The sequence below is a fragment of the Phodopus roborovskii genome, unplaced genomic scaffold, assembly GCF_943737965.1.
Source record: "Phodopus roborovskii unplaced genomic scaffold, PHOROB, whole genome shotgun sequence".
In the NCBI taxonomy this organism is placed as follows: Eukaryota; Metazoa; Chordata; class Mammalia; order Rodentia; family Cricetidae; genus Phodopus; species Phodopus roborovskii.
The window spans coordinates 23,192,954-23,212,031 of record NW_026126540.1 but is presented as its reverse complement, the minus strand read 5'-3'; the positions used below and the strand labels follow the sequence as shown (position 1 = coordinate 23,212,031).

Here is a 19,078-nt window from a genome sequence, read left to right as displayed (position 1 = left end):
AACTAGAAGCTTCTAAGACAGGGAGCAACAGGGGTGGGTGCCAGCAGGTGCAGAGAAAGGTGGATTGGAAGGACACTACAGACAAGAACCATGGAGCTTGGGTGGGGTAGGCATGGGCAAAGGGTAACTAACGACGTTGACCTTGGAGACAGCTGTGGCCCAGTATCCCATCTTTGCAAACCTAGGAGTGAGCTATGAACATAAGTGATAAAGACTCCGTTTCCCCAGCCCCAGGAATGACCTGTGGGAGTGGTGTGCATCCATAAAGAGCAGAGATGTATTCCTTCCCAGCAGCCTTCTGGAGCTATGTGAAGAAGTCTCCAGCATGTAAGGGCAACCAGGGAGGAATGTCTGCCCTAGGGTTGTCAGGTGCTAGTCTTGCTTGGACTGACCCTTTTCCATCTTCTCCCCCCCCCAATTTATTATTTTGTTTAAGCTATTGTAATTTCTTTGTCAGAGTAAAAAAAACTAATATAATAGACAAAAAAAGCAAACTAATAAAATTCCTGAGGAAAACAAGAGTTAAAAACAGAGAAACAGAGGCTGGAGATGGTTCAGTGGTTAAGAGCACTGGCTGCTCTTCCAGAGGACCTGGGTTCAATTCCCAGCACCCACATGGTAGCTCACAACCGTCTGTAGCTCCAGTTCCTCCGGTTCGGAGGATCTGACACTTTCACACCAATGCACATAAAATCAATTTAAATAAACAAACTATTAAAAAAAACAGCAGAGAGAGTTTAGGGTAATGTGAGTATCCAAGCATAGACCGATGCCTGCCTGGTACACTAGTGCATGGGACACACAGGCATAGCCCCTCACCAGGCACGAGAATAATTCAGGATGCAAGGCTCCTCCTAGTCACATACACCCCTTGGCCTGCTGCCCTTGTTCTCTGAGTGGGTTTCTGGCTCATCAGTAAGACACCGGTGAAGGCGGCAGTCACCTCTGTGACGGATGGCTCTCTGTCTCCTACTGAGACTCTTGAAAGGTTCCCACACACTTAATGTCAACCCCAACAGAGTGCTCAGTCCCTTTGGGGCTGAGGTGACTGTCTACTGCAGCTGGAGTCCCTGCCATGGAGATACGGGGTGTGGTGGGCCTCAAGCATCGAACAAAGCAACCAAGGGTTAAACCTGGGAAGCTTGGCAGATGAACATCAGCTGGAGCATGGATATGGATTTCTCAGTCATCGAGTCTCATCCAACCTCATGACTTCTCCTTCCTGCCTTCACCATCCGAGGATTCTCCACCCCAGATGGCGAGGGAGCACAACCCTTCTCAAAGGTTCAGAATGTTCTTAGCATCCACTGTAAGAAAAAAGCAACTTCTTGACTGTGGCTGGGTGAGAGGGGATCATTCCAGGGGAGGGGCCTCTTACAAACCCTCTCCTCCAGATGTCCCCAAAACAAACAGCCTGGAGGAAAAAAAATGCCACCGCTAAAGAGAGTGAAGAGAAACCCAGCTTTAGTGCACAGGCTGGAGTAGTTGGGATGGTGTGTTGGGAAAAGCGCTTCCCAATACACTGCTCAGGGGGTTGGGGACACTCCTGCAAGGCTCACTCCTCAGGCTCTATCCTGTATCTAGAAGTCAGCATTGCCCTCGTTAGGAAATCTTCCTGGTTCCCATTTCTAGATTCTTCTAAGAGATGCCATTGCTTAGCTGTAATGCAATTTACAATTGAGTGTTTATTTAACATAAATAAGAATATGAAGAAAACAACAATGAATAATTTTTCTGTTTAAGTGTCAAAGAGCAGAAATATACTGTGAAGGGAAGAGGAAAAACAGGAAGGAATGTGTATCAGAAACAACAGAAAGAGGAACTTAGTTGTGAAAAAAAGTGAGGATGGGAGGATACAAGGCGGGTACTTGACGTCAGAACTCCAGCGCTGCTAGACAAGGCCCCGGGACTGGTGGCCCTGTGCTGAAGTCAGCCTGGCTGCAGCCTGCTGAACCTGGGCACGGCAGACCCTAGAAGGACCACTCTGCTCCCAGCTTGGGAGATTTGGGCACAGCTGCTCCTGTGTCCAGGCAGGTACAGGAACAGCTTTCTCAACCAGGCTCAGCTGTGGGGATGCAGGAGGAGAGGGAATCACCTGCCTTACATTTCCCTGCCTTCCTTGCAAGACCACTGCCTCCTTTCTGTGGTTTCTGAAGACACCTGACTTGCAGTATTCCCGGTGGCTTCCCACCTAGCAAGGTACCAGGCAGCATCTATAAGACCCAACTACCCATCCACACCGTGGTGTAACAAGCCCAGGACACAGCCACTCCCAGAGAAGCTCCAAGGAGATGACCCACGAGGCTCTTGTCATCCTGCCTATCTCTAAGGCCACTGACTAGATAGGAAGGGGATCCTTCAGGAAGGAATCTCAGTGGCACTCTTCAAGGGAAGTTAAGTGTGAAAATTACAGACCTGACCTTACTCCCCAAGCACTGTTGATACGACATGAAGGTTCACACTGAGGATGAAATGAGGGGCTTGTCAAAACTGTCAAAGCCAGCGGCTCCTCTGCATTAGAAATCGCAAGCAAATTGCACTGCCTTTTCTCTCAAAGGGTTAAAGAAGGCAAAAGGCCATTTTCACCAGTCACTTGGCAGAAATTCCGATTTCTCCAGGGTCAGCACTTCCTCAGGTCAGAATACGTGCATAAGGTTGTGTACTGCTTATCAACCATGCTCTTTAAGTGGGTCAGTCCATAAGAAAATGTGGGCGCTGGATCACTTTGTGTTAGGGATGAGAACACAGACACAGCCCTACTACCGAGTATGTGTGTCTGCCCGCCCGCCCCCCTGCCCGCCCGCCCGCCTTGGCACAGCTAGCCATACGGCCTGATGAAGCAAGCACTCTGACTGGAGTGTGGTCATTTTCTTGTGAGTCCAAACACATCTCTTACACATATACACAGTCTAGTAAGAACACAAGAAATCTAATGAAAAAGTTATATGACATCCCATGGAGAACAGAACTTGCTATTGACATGTGTTCCCAGGCATTTGTGTGCACGTGGCTTGTCCTTAAGAGGTGGTTGGTGACATAACTGTGTAGAGACCCATAAGAGATGCCTGGTGACATGCTGTGTAGAGCTATTCTGTGTGCTCCTTTCCTGGATCTTACATAAGGCCACTTTCCTATATTAATGTAATTATCAAAAGACTGACTTTTAAACACTGCTGCCTAAGAACACACTTCCTTAAAAGATTCTATCTTTATTTTACCTGTATGGGTGTTTTGCCTGCCTGTATGTAAGTATACTACATGTATGCAGTGCCCAAAGAAGACAGAAGATGGCATCAGATTCCCTGGAACTGCAGTTAAAAGTGCTGGGAGTTGAACCCAGGTCCTCTGGAAAAGCAGACAGTGCTCGTAACTGCCAAGCCAGCTCTCCAGTCCCTTTATTTAAGCATTTAAATACTAGACATTCGATTCATTTCTGTTCTTTGATATTATAGACAACATTACATTGACGAATCCTGATGTCAGTTGATTGTTGCATTCAAGGAACTTTCTAGAAAGAAAGAGGTCTAGTGGGTTAAAGCCATAAACCTGCGAGGGCTTTCCAGCAAACTTGTTTCCAGAAAGATGGCGCTAACTTCCTGCCTGCTCTCAGTGTCAAACACAACCCACCCCCCTCCTCACCAGGAAGACCTTAGCCAGTGCCAAGTTAAAGCTTCCCGCTGTTCTCAGGCTGTTTTACCTACAGCAAACTCACAGCTCTCTGTTTATTTCATTTTGGTGATTCTCTGATTCTGTTGTGGCTGCCTTCAGTGGGAAGGTGAACGGTGACTGATTCCCAGGACTGCTTTGGACAATGAGGTATTTCCCTCTTGTTGCAAATATTTTTGTTAAGTAACATTTGCTTTTAAATAGATTTTTTTTTTTTTTGAGATAGAATCTCATGTATTCCAGGCTGATCTTATGCTCCTACACACACACACACACACACACACACACACACACACACAGAGAGAGAGAGAGAGAGAGAGAGAGAGAGAGAGAGGAGGTGTTTGCCTGAATGCATGTCTGTGCACCACTTATACTCCTATAGAGGTCAGAAAGGGGCATCAGATCTCTTGGAACTGGAGTTACAGATGGCTGTGAGCATGTGGGTGCAGAAAATTAAACTCAGGTCCTCTGAAAGAGCAGCCAGTGCTCTTAACCACTAAGTCATCTCTATGGCCCTGGTTTATATATATATTTTTTAAAGAAGAAAAATCTAAAATTGTATTTATGGTATAAGCAAACAGTCTTCCTTCCCTTCATGTTTCTTCTCTTCCGAGATATTCTGTCTAACATTTATTTTCACCCCAGGATTGATTAAATATTCACTTTGATTTCTGGCTCCTGTTCACGTTTCTTCTCTTATATCTGACTCTTTAATCTACCTGGAATTTATTTTGGCGGCTGGTGTGCCAATTTGATATTTCATCCAAGCTTCCAATTTCCCCAGGAACGTTTATAGAATAATCTATTGCTTCCTAATTGGTTTTCTTTCTCCATGATTGGGTTTCCACACTAGGATATATTTCAGGGTTTTCCATTACGTTTTATCGATCTGTCATTACTGGTTCTTTAATAATGAGTAATGTCCAAGGGATTTAATTACTCTGTTTTATAATACATTTTAATATCCATAGAGAAAGGCCCCTCTCTGGGCTTCTCTGTAAGAATCAAGCTGTTTTCACTTATTGATTAAAATGTCCTGTGAATCACTCTTTATTTTCCCTTACATTTTCTAACTTTGTTTTCCAATACAGCAAAAGTTGATTAAATTTGATAACTTTTACATTTGCAAATCCTGTTTTTAAAATTTGTCAGTTCCTGTTTCTTCGGTATTAATTTAGTCTTCTTTCTGTCTAAAATTTGTTTCAGTCTTCTAGTAAATGTAATTTCTTTTCTTTCTTCATCTTTTTTTCTTAGCTTTTTGAAACAGGATCTTGGTATATAGCCCTGGTACTCAATATGCAACCCATGCTGGTCAAAAACTAGAGGTAATCCTTCTGTCTCAGTCTCCTGAGGCATGTACATAAATGTGTGCCACAATACTTGGTTTCCTTCTTCACTTAAAAAGTGTATTTATTTTTATTTCAATGTATGGGTGCTTTATCTGTGAGTATGTCAATGTATCACATGTGTACTGTTCCCACAGAGGTCAGAAGAGGGATTCAAATCCCTTGGAACTAGAATTATAGAAGGTCGTAGGTATTGGGATTTGACTCTGGGATTTTGGAAGAGCAGTCAGAGCTCTTAGCCACTGAGCCATCTCTTCATCCTTCTTCACATTTTAGCAATGGAAATGGTGAAGAGCACTCTTCATTTGAGTGCATAGTTCTCCATCAAAACTCTTAGTATTTCAGGTTTTCTTTCTTTCGTGTGTGTGTGTGTGTGTGTGTGTGTGTGTGTGTGTGTGTGTGTGTGTGTATGTGTGTGTATGCCCAAAGTTGATATTAGATGTCTTCCTGCATCCATCTCCTCCTTATATATTGAGGCAGGGTCTCTCAGTAAACCTGGAGCTTGCCATTTTGACTCTCTGGCTAGCCAGTTTACCAGGAAGGTCTGGTCTCTGCTTCCTGAGCCATGAGATTACAGGTGGGCCAATACACCCACCAGGCTTTTATGTAGGTTCTGTGGATGCAACCCTGATCAATCCTCAGCTTACAAGACAGGTGCTTCACCTCCAAGCCATCTCTCCCGTCCCCAGATTCTCAACCCCATCTTTTCTGAACAAAGTTAACTCTGTGCTGTGATGTTTTCATTGGTACTATTTAATTTTATTTCACACGTGTGGGTGTTTTACTTGCATGCATGTCTATGTAGCATCTGTGGGTCTTGTACCTGCAGAAGCCAGAAGAGGAAGTCAGATATCCTAGAACTGGAGCACTGGGACTCAAACCCAGGTCTTATGGAAGAGCAGCCAGTGCTCTTAGTTGATGAGCCACCTTTCCAGCCCCCTTTTATCTAAATTATTAAATGGCTCCTTTGAACCGCATAACAGTTTGTACTGTGACATCAGCCTGGATCCATTGCCCTCTGATTTGCATTTACATAATAACTTTCTGCTCTCACTTTTTCTGGGTCCCTTTGCTTTATCTTCTTCTTCATAAAATAGCATGAAAATATCTTTTGCCTTGAAATTCATCAAAGTAAGGGGTATTGTCTTTTAATTGAGGAGGTAAACTCAACTAATGTTGGTCATTATACATTTTAGGTTTGTTTGTCATCTGGTTTTGTGTTTTCTATCCTTACATTTTTTTCCGGTCCCAAGTCTCTGTCCTAGCTTGGTGGGACCTGATATTTGGAAATTACATGTCTGCTTAACCTCCTCATGTCTCAGCTTCATCTTGTGTGAAATTGGGATGTCACAGTTCCCAGGCCTCATACAGGCAAGGTATCAATTTAGGGGGTAGAGGCCTACTCATAGCTGATGCTACTGTTAGCCTTTTTGTGTAGTTTTAAAGTCTTGCTTGTGGGAACCAGAGAATGGCTCAGTGGTTGAGAGCACACTAGCCGCTGTTCCAGAGGACTGGGTTTTAGTACCAGCACCCAAGAGGCAGCTTACAACTATGTGTGACTCCAGTTCCAGTGGACCGGATGCCCTCTTCTGGCCTTTATGGGTACTGCATAGACACACATGCAGGCAAACCACCCACACATACAATAAAAATAAATAGATAAATGAACCTTTGTTTTTTAAACTCTACTTGTGGTAGCCTTAAGGTTTAAATTATGATTTTGACTATAGATTTCTGATTACTGAGTTTGAATGTTAGGGATGAAAATTCTCTACATCAGATGATGAATTCAACCAGCTTTTACCAAATACTTCAAGCCTTCTCTTTTTAAACTTCTGACGATTTGCAGTCCCCTAATTACTGTTGAATTACTGTTTTTATTTCATGCATCTACTCCATAGAATCTATTTTTCCTTTGACATTAAAATTTGGCTTGGCAACCATGCATAGATGTCTTTTTGCAGTATAGCTCTGTCCACCTCTCTGGCTTTTGCATCGATCTATTATTAAGATCTTCATTGTTAGTCTTTTGTTGTTTCATTAAGATGACAGAGTGGGTCACAAGCTGCAAATGCTGTGAAGATGTCCTGACTCTTAAAATTTAGTGGATCTGAGGAGAACACAGCTGTGCTGTTCGTGTGGCTCTCGAGTGGCTAATCATATGAGTAATGTAATTACAGAAAAGTAATGGCTATGTCTAGGGGTCATTCCTACTGCCCTTCTGATTGGAAAGAGGGTAATGTTTGGTTTTGCCCTGCCTGGGTATACCAACCCCATGAATATCTGTTACCTGTGACAATTCTGGAAAAGTTTCTTCCTGTATATCTTTAATTATACTTTTGTCCAAACCTGGATCTGATAGCTTCCATCTCTATGCTAACCACCCTTCCACTCATCTCTTCTAGATTCGGAAACAACTTTTTAAATTGTTTGTTTGTTTGTTTGTGGGGAAAGGACAGGTGCCGCAGCCCACAGAGGTCAGAAGACACCTGCCTGAGCTGGCTCTCATCACAACATCTGTTCGTGGGCATGAACTCAGGTTATCAGGCTTGACTGGAAGTACCCTGATCCACTGGCCCTCTCACTGGCCCTCTGAGAAAGCTTTTAAGTTGGCCCTCTATATTCTAGGTTTTTTGGATTTGGGGCTTTTTTGTTTTGTTTTGTTTTTTTTTAAGCCAGCATCACAAATGTGAATTTTCCTTTTCAGAAAAGCAATTTTGATTTTCAGAAACTCTGAGCTTGTGAACCAGATGTGTTTTCACTCTTTTTCTGCTGCCTTCCTCATACAGAGATGGCTATTTTCTTGCACTGCAAGGCATATCTAATCACCTAAGGCTGCTTTGGATTTCCCATCATTAACATTCTTTTGCATCTTCCTCTTTCCTCTTCCTTAATGCTGCAGAGGTCCCCATAGGACCTGGCTGGGCAGCAGGACCGCCTTGACTGGCTCCTGCATTATGGAGATGTACTTCTCATTTCTTCAGCTAGAGGCAGGACTAGAACAGAGCTTCACGGAAGGCCATGCTTTCTAATCCATCACCTGATTCCCTTAGCCAGTCATTTGCAAACGTTTAAAACCACAGACTTCCAAACAGTGTAAAAAAAAAAAAATGTTGAGCATACACTGCCCTCCTTTATATATGCATGTATGTGCCTATATGTAAGTTGAGCACTTGTATATTAAATACAAGCTTAACTTAAATTATTTTAGATAAAATAGCCATGGCAAGAAGCTCCTATCATTTTTCACATAGTCCCCCATGGGATTTTTGCAGCAGGTTCAGACTGAGTCTATACCTCACCAAAGGGCACCTCATAACCACAGTCCCAAGCCTCATTCTTTCAGGCGCCTTTCAGCTCAGCTTAGCATAGGACCTTCTTCATGCAATGTGCTTCATCCTGTAGACAAGCTCCACACTGCATCCTTCAAGTCAAAGCCATTGCCATAGGCCCTCTGTGCCCTCCTGCTCCTGCCTCGGAGCTTCATAGTCACTAACAGAGAACAGGAGCATAGATTGATCCCTTCTCCTCCACAGTTCTGAGGATCCATTAGGGCCTCATGCATGCTAGGCAAGTATTTTCCTTGAGCTGCAACCCCCAACCTCAGAATGGCTCTACATGCCAGATCTCTAGAATCAAACTCTTCATTAAAATTATCTGCATGAAAAAAAAATTAAAGTTCACAGTAAAAATCAAACACCTGAAGATAGTCCAGCGACCCTGAGACAGACAGCCTGCATCCAAACTGGAACCTCAGAGCAGAAGAGTCTAACGGGGTCCAGTCATTCAGAGGATGGGGAGGGTTTCCTTGTCAGTGCTGCGGAGGCCTTTCTGCTCCTTCCGAAAAGACAGACACGCACATGAGGGCTGCTAGAGCATTGCTCGAGATGTGCAGGGAAAGCCGGCTTCCCCAGCCTGATGCATTGGGACCTGGGGCCTCCACTGTTCCCTTTCTACTGCTGCTTGGCATTTGACAGTGTTTAATGAGGAGGTTCCTGGGGTGGCCCTCAGAGGCCTGTGGGAGGTGGGCATGCAGCCAAGAGAATCCTGGAGGATGCTGAGTGCTGCAGCTGCCAGGCCTCAGAGGCAGTGATGTAATGCATCTCTGGGGTCCCAGCAAAACAAGCCAATGTTGCCACTGCCCTCCTGGAAACCAGGTGTTGCTCTCCCAACACAGGGCTCCTCCACACCATTATTAACTCCTGTCTGTCCTTGGCAGGAGATGTAAAAACATTTATTGTCCCATAAAACCCAACCCAGATAGGAAAAATTGCTTCTAAAACACATCTTGCTGAAGAGGGATTTCCATAGCAACTTCAGAAGTATGTTCATACAGCTAGAGACAAGTCCAGCTGATGGAAGCCACCTGGACCATAGGCAAACCCTGGCCTGGGTGGCAGCAGCAACAGTAGGTTCTAGAAGCTGTCATAGTGCTTAATGCCCTGGACAAGTCGCTTACCCTTTCTAATGCCAAAGGTGACTGAGTCACCATCAGATCAATCTGAGAGAGATCAAGGTCATCTTTTCCACATCCCTCTCCCACCCTGGTCCAACTCTTCCCCCAGTTCAAGCCCTGTCTCAGTGTCTCAACCATCATACTTATGATGTGACCTTGGGAATCGCAGTGTCAGTCAGAATCAACACAGGAAGCAGGCACTGGCTAAGTGCAATGGTAACAGAAACCTCAAATGAACCCTTAGGGACCCCTAGATGGCCCTACAGAGTTATGCTTTAGGAGGTAAAGGGCTCCTTAAACTCTCCCCCAGACAGTCAGTGGGTTCCTGCCACCCCTGAGTAAGGGGTGTGACCCTGAGTCAGACAGCTCCCTTGAGAGGTGCTCAACACAATCCCAGGTGAAGGCAATGAGTGCCCCAGTCAACACAGGATGGCACAGATGCCCTCTAATACCCATTGCACAAACACATGCACACATAAATGTACATGCACACATGAGCATGTCCACACATACAGACTTGCACAGACATACATGCATGTATACACATGTATGCACACACATGAACATTAAGTCAGCCCTGGAAACAGAATGGCAGAGTGATCAAGGACACAGATATCACAGAAGACCAAACAGCAAGCCTGGCATTTTTGTGTCACCACAGTGGCCCTCAGACCTCAGGCTGAGAACATGGCTAGGGCAGTCTGGAGCACAATTTCCTATCCCTGCAGGATCCAGCCTGGGTTGACAGGATAAATTTGAAGTTCAGGGCAGAAATCAGGCTTTCATTCTGGATGCACACTTGAACCCCATGACTCCAAACCAGTTATTTTCCAGCAGCCAAGCCCAGTGTGAGGACAGTCAGAGTTCCTCGGGTCTGTTGTTGGGATAACATGGAGCATGAGATATCAAGCCAGCAGAGTGAGCCACAAGAGCCAAGGCACTGTCCCTGTGCTCAGCACCACATGCCTAACACATCTCCAAGGAAGCCTGTGATCACACAACCCATCCCTAGAGGCCAGGCTATGGGAGGGTCTAAGGCTCTTGAGCTCGTTTGCAGAGAAAGCAGCTGGGGATTCTGTAGCATCACCGGCTAACCTAGTTTAACCTAGTTTAAGCTGGCCTAACACAGGCTAACTTAGCCTATGGCATTTTAATGCAAGCTAACCTTGTCTATCCAGACTAACCCAACCTGGACCTGGAAGCTTTGGAGGGAATTAAATATCAACTGTGATGCAAACACTTATGAAAAATAGGCTCTCCACAATGTGGTTATTCTCCAGAGACAAGTAAATAAGTTGCCATACTTGTGACAGCTTCAATAAACAATACAACTCATGCAACTCACTTGTAGGTTTTCTGGTTGTATGTTCATCTGAAATACATGCCAGACAAAGGGGACAAACATGGAGAACCTCAAGTGCCCCAAAGAGCTATACAAATTAAATTACCACTGTTGGAAATCTTGGCTTCTGATGATTAGAAAGGAAAACAGGCTGATTATCAGTGGGCATTTGGTAGGCATCTGTCTATTCTGGTTATAAAAAGCAACCACAAAGTTCCCGAGTTACATGGGGATTAACAATATATGTTATTAACTGACTGCCATTGCATGGCAAGATATGGTTTGCAAGGATCACTTTGCTCAACTTGAACAATAAATCCTATAAAATAGGTATCATTATCTTTCGTTCATTGTTGAAGTCCAGGGAGGTAGAATGACTGGCATTCCTCAGCAGAGAGCCCCACAGTGGCACACACTTGTCATCCCAGCATGACAAAGCAGGAGGAAGGAATGTGGAGACAGGACAGAGGGATCACAAGTTCAAGGCCAGCCTGGCCCACCCTGTCTCAGATAAACAACAAAACAGTCCCATGAAGAGTTTGGGGTTGGAAGCAGACAGAGCACCTCTTTCTCTGTTGCAGGAAAGGATTTGCCAGAGAAGGTTCTGGAGGAGCCGTTTAGTATGGATCCCTGCTTGGAGAAAAAGCTCAGCTGCTGGGCTATGGTAGGGCTCTAGATAGCCAGGCAGTGTGGCTTTGGGCTCTTCAACAGTCACAGCTTGGTTGTCAGAGGCTGCCCCTCGCATCCTAAAGTCCATGTTCCAGGCAGCATAATGCCTCAGTCTGAAATCTGAGAGCCATACCAGACAGACTGAGTACCCCAAAGCCAGGGGGAAATCTAGTTCATAGCTCCCATGTGAGATCCATGCAAGCCACTCTCTGCTAGAATGGGCACGTGGAAGATCTGACAGTCAAACTGTAAATACTGATGCATTAGGGACAGCTACCCCGGTCTGTATAAGCAGCACGGATTTTCTCTGAGCCTTCCCTCACAGAGAAGCTCTCTACCCCTGGAGCATGGTTTTATCCATTTCAAGTACCCCCAGGAGCATGGCTTTATTCCAATTCAAGTGACTCTTACTTTAAAATGAGGAAACTACAGCTTTTCAGGCAGACTCCAGAGTCCTTGCCTGGATTTGGACTCTACATGTGAGATGTGATTAGAACAAGAAACAGCGTCAGCTTGAAAAAGACAGGTATCACCAACAGGGCCTGAGGGGTGAAGGAGGGCGGTAGTTTCGGACCTAATGGGGCCCACAAGGGTGGCTGCTCATTGCAGAACCCTGGGGCCACCGGTTCTCTGAATCACCAGCCCCCTAAAATCTTCTCTGAATCTACTTTACCAGCATCGTAACTCTCCAACTTTAAAGTGCATATGAATCATGGTGAGAAAGCTTTTTAGAATGTCAGTGCTGAGTCAGTAATTCTGAGGTTAAGGCCCTGTATTCGAACAAGTCCCCCAGCGATGCTGATACTGTCAATCCATGAACCAAATCTGAGCAAGGACACATTAATAATGATGTGTGATTTTAAAAAATACAAGATCTATGGGCAAAATCATTATACGAGGAAATTTGAACTAAGCAAAAATGAACAGGTTTCATTACTGCAGCATTTATCAGAGCTTTTACTATATCGGCAAGTACCACTCATCCCCAAGAAGAGAGAGCGCATACAAAAACGTATAGGTCAATAAATACTGATCGGGGTTGAGATGTAACTGAAAGGCTTTGACACAAAGGAACAAAAGTTAGTTCTATGTATTTTTCCAGCTTACCTGGGCTTTAATGTTTCAACATCCTAAGCCAGCCCTGCCCTCTTCTCATTCCCATTTCCTCCTCTGAGGTATGGGAGAACATTTCTGCCTCCTCCATCAGACCTGGGCCTCCCTGCTCCTCCTCCCTTCCCCGTACCATGCTCAGAGGCTCCCTGGAATACCTTTCGCAGACTCGCACGGTCCAGGCGGCGATGATCCACAGGGAGATGCTGAACACCAGCAGCACCGTGCCAGGGCAGATGGTCATGAGCGTCTTCATGACGAATCTGGTGTTGAAGTTGATCTTGTTGAGGGCCCCAATGCTTCGGGATGAGGCATCTGTGAAGAGCTTGCTGTGTAACAGCATGACTCGGGCGATCAGGTACAGGCGCAAGAACATAGGGATGGACAGGATGATGTCCACATCAGCCTCTGCCCGAGAAGGGGTGTAGGAGAAGGCCAGGCGTGCGGTCCAGAAGAACTTGTACTCTCCAGGAATGGGGTGGATGGCACACACCAGCATCTCCAGGCTGATGTAAAGGATGCGCTCGTAGGTCATGGCTATCCGCCAGTCATCTGCACCATTGTCGATCACAAAGAGCTGGAGGAGCAGAGAGCTCATTAGTGTGGCCAGGACAGGTGAGCAGGAATGTCACAGAAGCTAATGGGTTCCATTAGCCTGACCACATCAGGGGCAGGCTGGGATTCTACCTGTGGTGAGAGCCCCAGTGGAGAGTCGAGACCTGCTTGGGTCAGCTGGGGGTCTTGGCTAAGATGCCCACTCTCGGCACTTTGTACTCCTCCTGTGGAAGTTGCTTCCTAGGATACTGTCATGAGTGTCTGTCTTTCTGTTCAAGACAAGGTCTCACACTAGAGCCAGCTAGCCTCGAACTCATGGAAATCCTCCTGCCTCAACCTTTCCAGTGCTGGTATTACAAGAATAAGCCAGCATGACAAGCTGGATGTTGAGGTTCATAATCAGAAAGAATATATTTGATCTTCATCTTGGTTGAGGCATTGCAGCTACTTAAACCCCAGTAGAAGGCTGGGGTGCAGCAGAGCATAGAGGATCCCCAGCAAAACACACACACGCACACACATGCACACACACACACACACGCACACACATGCACACACACACACACCACATGCATATACACACAGATGTACACAAACACATCATACATGCATAAACACACATACGTATACACCACACATATGTGTACATCACACCCACCATACATATATATCCCATACTACAAACACACAATGAGCTTCAAAAATGATGAGCCTTTGGGGTTGTTGCTTTTTTTTTTGTTTTGTTTTGTTTTGAGACAAGGTTTCACTATGTAGCTCTGACAGTCCTGAGTTTTGTTATGTGGACCAGGTTGGCCTTGAACTCACAGAAATCTACTTATTTCTGTCTCTTAAGTGCTAAGGTTAAAGGTGTTCACACTTGGCTACTATTACTTAGTGTAGGAGTTTAAGCCAAAGGCGTCACGCAAGCCAGGCAAGTGTTTTTGTCACTGAGCCCTATGGCCAGCACAGCCAAAATCTCCTGAATGCCTAGGTCGTGACTGCTTTGGAAGCACTGGCCAGCCATGGGGTGGGAGCTCGGAAGAAAACAGCTGCCAGTCCCACCCAGCCCAGAGTAGCATCAATGGCAAAAGATTCTATCAAGTGTGCCGCACAGTGAGCCTGTGCAGAACCCAAGGACACGGTTTGGAGACTTCTAGATGGCTGAGCACATGGGTACCTAGAAGGCAGCAACACCCACAGAAGCCCCAGGAGCTCCTTCCCACGCTCCTGTCCGGTGAGTCCATTCCCGCGTGTTGCTAACAGGATTCTCTGAACAATCCTAAAGAAAAACTGTGCAAATGCTTCCCTGAGCTATGCACCTGGCTCCAGCAGGTCAGCCAGCCCCATGTGGGCTTTGGAAGTGGGGCCAGAGCTGAAGGATCAGGCCAGTAGCCAGTGGCATCAAATGCTAACTTCACACAGAGTGGGTTTAAACTGCAGAGCATCCCTTTGGTGTGGACGAAACTCCCACAGATTCAGTGAGCAGAGCACTTTGCTGAAGGAAGGTAGCGGGAGAAGCCAAGCGTTGGGTCAGTCTCTTTCTGCCAGACACTGCCAAGTTCCTTCCAGCATGAAGGATCCAGCCTCCGTGTGCTATTCTGTGCTAAGGAGGATTAAGAGTGCTTTTGTGTTTAAAGAGGAAACAAAAACAGAATGCACATCTCTGAGTCTCAGCAAGTGTGGCATGATGGAGAGTGATGTTTCCTGTATCCTTGAGCTTACCGGGCAGCCAGGTTCCTGACCCCAACCCAGAAGGGGCAGCAAGTGTCTGCTGTCCAGCAGCAAGTGTCTGCTGTCCACACTGTACTCTTGAGCAATGCATGGAGAACTCACTGCCCAGCTCCTGAGCCTAGTACTAACCAGTTCAGTAACGCTGGGTGAGTTACGAACCTTACTGCCCCTCCATTCTCTTGCCTGGGGATGTGACATCTGCTGCAAGCAAGCCAGGGAGGCTACAGTGGTGCAGATGCATATATCATGCACAATAGTATACCCAATGTGCAACGAACCCTGCCTAACATCTATCACATCATTAGCTATTATGAGCAAAGTGGTTAACTATTAGCTATTGTTAATATTAGCTATGACTGTTATTTTTAGCCTTATGAAGGCAAGCGTGTTGGTCTTTGCATACAATAGGGACTGGGCTCGGCTATGTCTCCATTGCTCTCCAGTACCAGCCAATTCATGAGGATGCACTCCAGCAGGCATTCCCCGCATACCTGCTCCATTGAGATTCACATCTGCGGAATGCCCAGCCTTTGTCCCCAAGGAAGTCCCACCATGGGGTCCCACTGTGTATGATGACTGTTCAGGGACTGCACTTCCATCTTTCAGCAAGCTCAGCCTTTCCCTCTGAACAGAGGAGCCTCAAAGGTCCTCAGCAACTGAGACCTGGCTGAGGCTATAGTCAGGATGGTGGACAGGATGATGGAGGTGTCCATCACATCCCCTGTACCTCCCTGGCTGCCACCTGCCGCCATGCACGCCCATGTATCCAGCCCCAGGGAGCTGTGCCTTCCAGCTGGCCTTCAGTGAAGAACTAGGGTGGAGGCCCTATGGTCTAACTCAGCTGGAGCTCAGGACAGAGAGCCTCAGAGGGCAGGCATCCCCCCACACACACACATGCACATCCTGTAAGGAAGGTGGGCCCCGAACCCTGCCTTGGACGGCCAGTTCTGAAAGGCCAGCAAACAGTCAGGCTGGGAGAGGAAGGAGCCGATGATGTGGCAGAAGCTGGGGGAGGATGAGTTTAACCTAAAACCCAGCCTCCACCAAGGAGAAAAGATGGCTGCACAACATGTTGAGGGCTGGCCAAAGGGCAGGTGAACTAAGCCCCCTTCCCTGCCCACTTCTGCCGGCAACAGGCTGCCTCTAATCCTCCAAGGCCTGGGCCCCATCCATAGGCCTTCACCCCTTCTCCACTGCCTTCCCATGAGTCCAGGGAGGAAGAGAAGACTCACGCTGCCTGGGCCTGAGGCCTCCAATAATAAACCCTGCAAGTCAAATAGTCTCGGGCGCACCAGGTACAAATAGAAGGCAAGCAGGTGAGTCACATGATCTAGACAGTGGGGGGGTGGGGGGTGCACAGGTGAGTCACATGATCTAGACAGTGGGGGGCGTGGGGGTGCTTCTTGCTTCTAGTGTCTGCCTGCGACATTGGCATGCTATGGGATCAAGTTCCAGACATGCTAGCAGGCCACTGGGAAGCAATGCGATGGCTGTGAAAGGGGCAGTCCCCAGTGTCACTGAGCCTCAGCACCCCCACCCCCATTCCCATACCGAGATCATACAGGGCCATAGCGAACCCATGTTCAACAAACGTGTTAAAGGCCTGCCGTCTGTCGGGAGGGAGTAGAGTAAAATAGCCAAGCAAGACCTCATGATGAAACGCAGCAGGGGGAGTAGAGACCACGGTGAGAACGCCTGGCTGAGGGGCCTCTCGTCAGGAATCATCCGGGAACAGGGAAAGATCCCAGCACAGCCCCAGGGGAGCCTGCTGTTCCCCCAGTGCAGTGCAGCCTGGGTTTTCCCAGACCTAGATCCATCAATTAGAAAGACACATCTATGGCTGTTCCAAGGCGCCTGTCTGCTCCTAACTGCGGTCCGACAGCCCGAGTCATGGCAACATGACTATCTGCCCAAACTCTTTAAATACAAAATTAAAGCCTTCCATCCAGTAATAAAGAAGCACATTCGGTTGCTATAGTAACTGGGTTCACGCAGTAGGAACTGAAGCAATGAGTAACGGATTCCTTTGATTGCTTGGTGGGGACTGGCCTGGTACATCGTCTAAACTGAAGGATGGGGGTCTCCACTGAGCTCCACAGCTCAACCGGAAAGAGCTGCACCGGGGTAGTGTCCCCAGCGGCTCTCAGGTGCCCTGTGTACTTCAGTTTCCTGATTCAAGGAAGGTGGGAGCAGTACTGGAGAGTCACAGTCAGAGACTGCTAAGCTGGCTGGAAGCTTCCCACAGCCAGGCTCGGAGTCTGCTTTACTGTCTCCATTACGGGACAATTCACCTGTCCCCCTGCACTCTTCTGACTGTTCTCTAAGTAGGTGGATCACAGGGCTGGCTGCTGGGGCATTTTCAAGCACTGTGCACTTGGGGGAGGTTGTTTGGAGCAGAGGAACAAGGAGAACTATTTCAGGCTACAGACTGAGAGCACCTGCTAGACAGGCACCATGACAGGGTTTGGTGGCTCTCTGCAGAGCCGGGCATCTCCCAGCACACCCATGGCTTCTCCCACACTGGACAGCCTATACCTTATGCTTTCTACCCCTGGAATCACAGCTCTGCACTGTGACCTCACTTCCCGCTGATGCCCCTGCAGCTTCTCAGCCCCCTGCTCATGCCCTGCCAATCACAAGTTTCAGCTATTCATTGGTCTTCACTGAATGTTCGTCTGACTTGTCACTTAGACCAGTGGCTGTCAATGTGGCTGCACATCAGAGCCACTCGGAGGCCTGTTAAAATTCCCTTTGCCTTTCACAACAGGAGCATAGCAGAAGCCAGGGGGAGAGAGGGAAAGGAACGGAGGAAGGATAAAGAAAGAAAAGCATCTCCGTGCTAAGGTCCAGCCTCAGATGTCTGCATCTCTGGAAGGGGAGGGCTGATGTCTCTGTGGGGTGGGGTGGGGTGGGGCGGACACTGGGACTGTTCTTACTTTTGTTTCTCATATAAGGTCCGTTGTGTAGAGCAGGCTGCTTTGAACTTGCCATCTTCCTGCCTCAGCTTCCGGGATTCTGGGATTGTTCTCTACCAGTGATACTAAAGTGTAACCAGGGTTGGGACCCAGTGATTACAGCTGGAACACCTTTGATCTCTACCCATGCCTGGCCTCAATCTCAGCGTGCAGTAAATGTTTATTAAATGTTGCCACTCATGTGACTCTAGGCAGCTTCCCTCCTCTGAGGATGAAGAACTTCATGATGGTCCCCAGTGTGCATTATTTTAGGTTTCTGTCTGTGGCGGTTTGAAAGGAAATGGCCCCCAAAGGGAGTGGCAATATTAGGAGGTGTGGCCTTATTGGAGGCAGTGTGTCACTGGGTGAGTGGGCTTTGAGGTCTCCTATCCTCAAGCTTCTCCCAGTGAGATAGACTACTTCCTGTTGCCTGTAAGACGTAGGCCTCTCGGCTACTTCTCCAGCACCGTGTCCCACCATTATAATAGACTGAACCTCTGAAACTGTAAGCTGCCACCTCAATTAAATGTTTTCTTTTGTGTGAGTTGACATGGCCATGTTGTCTCTTGACAGTAATAGAACCCCTAACTAAGACACTGTCACTGTGATAAAGCATCAGGACCAGAAACAACCTGGAGAGAGAGAGAGAGAAGGGCTTATTTGGCTTACATGTTTCAGTCCATCATCTGGGAAAGCCATGGAGGAATGCTACTCACTGGCTTGCTCCCCAGGCTCACTCATCCTGCTTTCTTATACAAGTCAGGACCACCTGCCAAGGGGTGGTACCGCACACCATGCCACGTCAATCATTAATCCAGAAATGTCCTACAGACTTGCCTACAGGCCATGTAATGAAGGCATTTCCTCAACCGAGATTCCCTTTTTCCAGATGACTCCAGTTTATGCCATGTTGGGGGAAACAAACAAACAAACAAACAACCTAACCAGCACATGCATCTTGCTCTGAGGAGACAGAATTCCGAGGTACTTTCCTGCCAGTGCCTCCTACTTGACATGTGTTCCTGGTGCTGTGAGTTCCTCAGAGCAGGGCCCAGGCTGATTCACTTGCTTCCAGTACCCGGGATGGTGCCGGCACATTGTGGAATTAAGTCAGTTTTTGGTGAATGAGGAGTAGGAGCCAATGACTGCTTTATGAAGAATCCGGAATGGTAACTCCTGCGGGAAATTCATTCCTAGGTCTATGACTAACAAAGGGCCTGATGATACATTTCATGCCATGGAGGACACT

General features: G+C 47.1%; 1 protein-coding gene across 2 annotated transcripts in view; it reads right to left on the bottom strand.

The window, feature by feature from the left end:
* Kcnn3 (potassium calcium-activated channel subfamily N member 3) overlaps positions 1-19,078 on the bottom strand; it is a 139,380-nt gene that overhangs the window by 41,411 nt on the left and 78,891 nt on the right. For both annotated transcript variants that reach the window (XM_051198932.1, XM_051198933.1), the window contains one exon: positions 12,748-13,166. In XM_051198932.1, the coding sequence (XP_051054889.1) occupies positions 12,748-13,166 (419 nt within the window). The remainder of the gene's footprint in view (positions 1-12,747; positions 13,167-19,078) is intronic.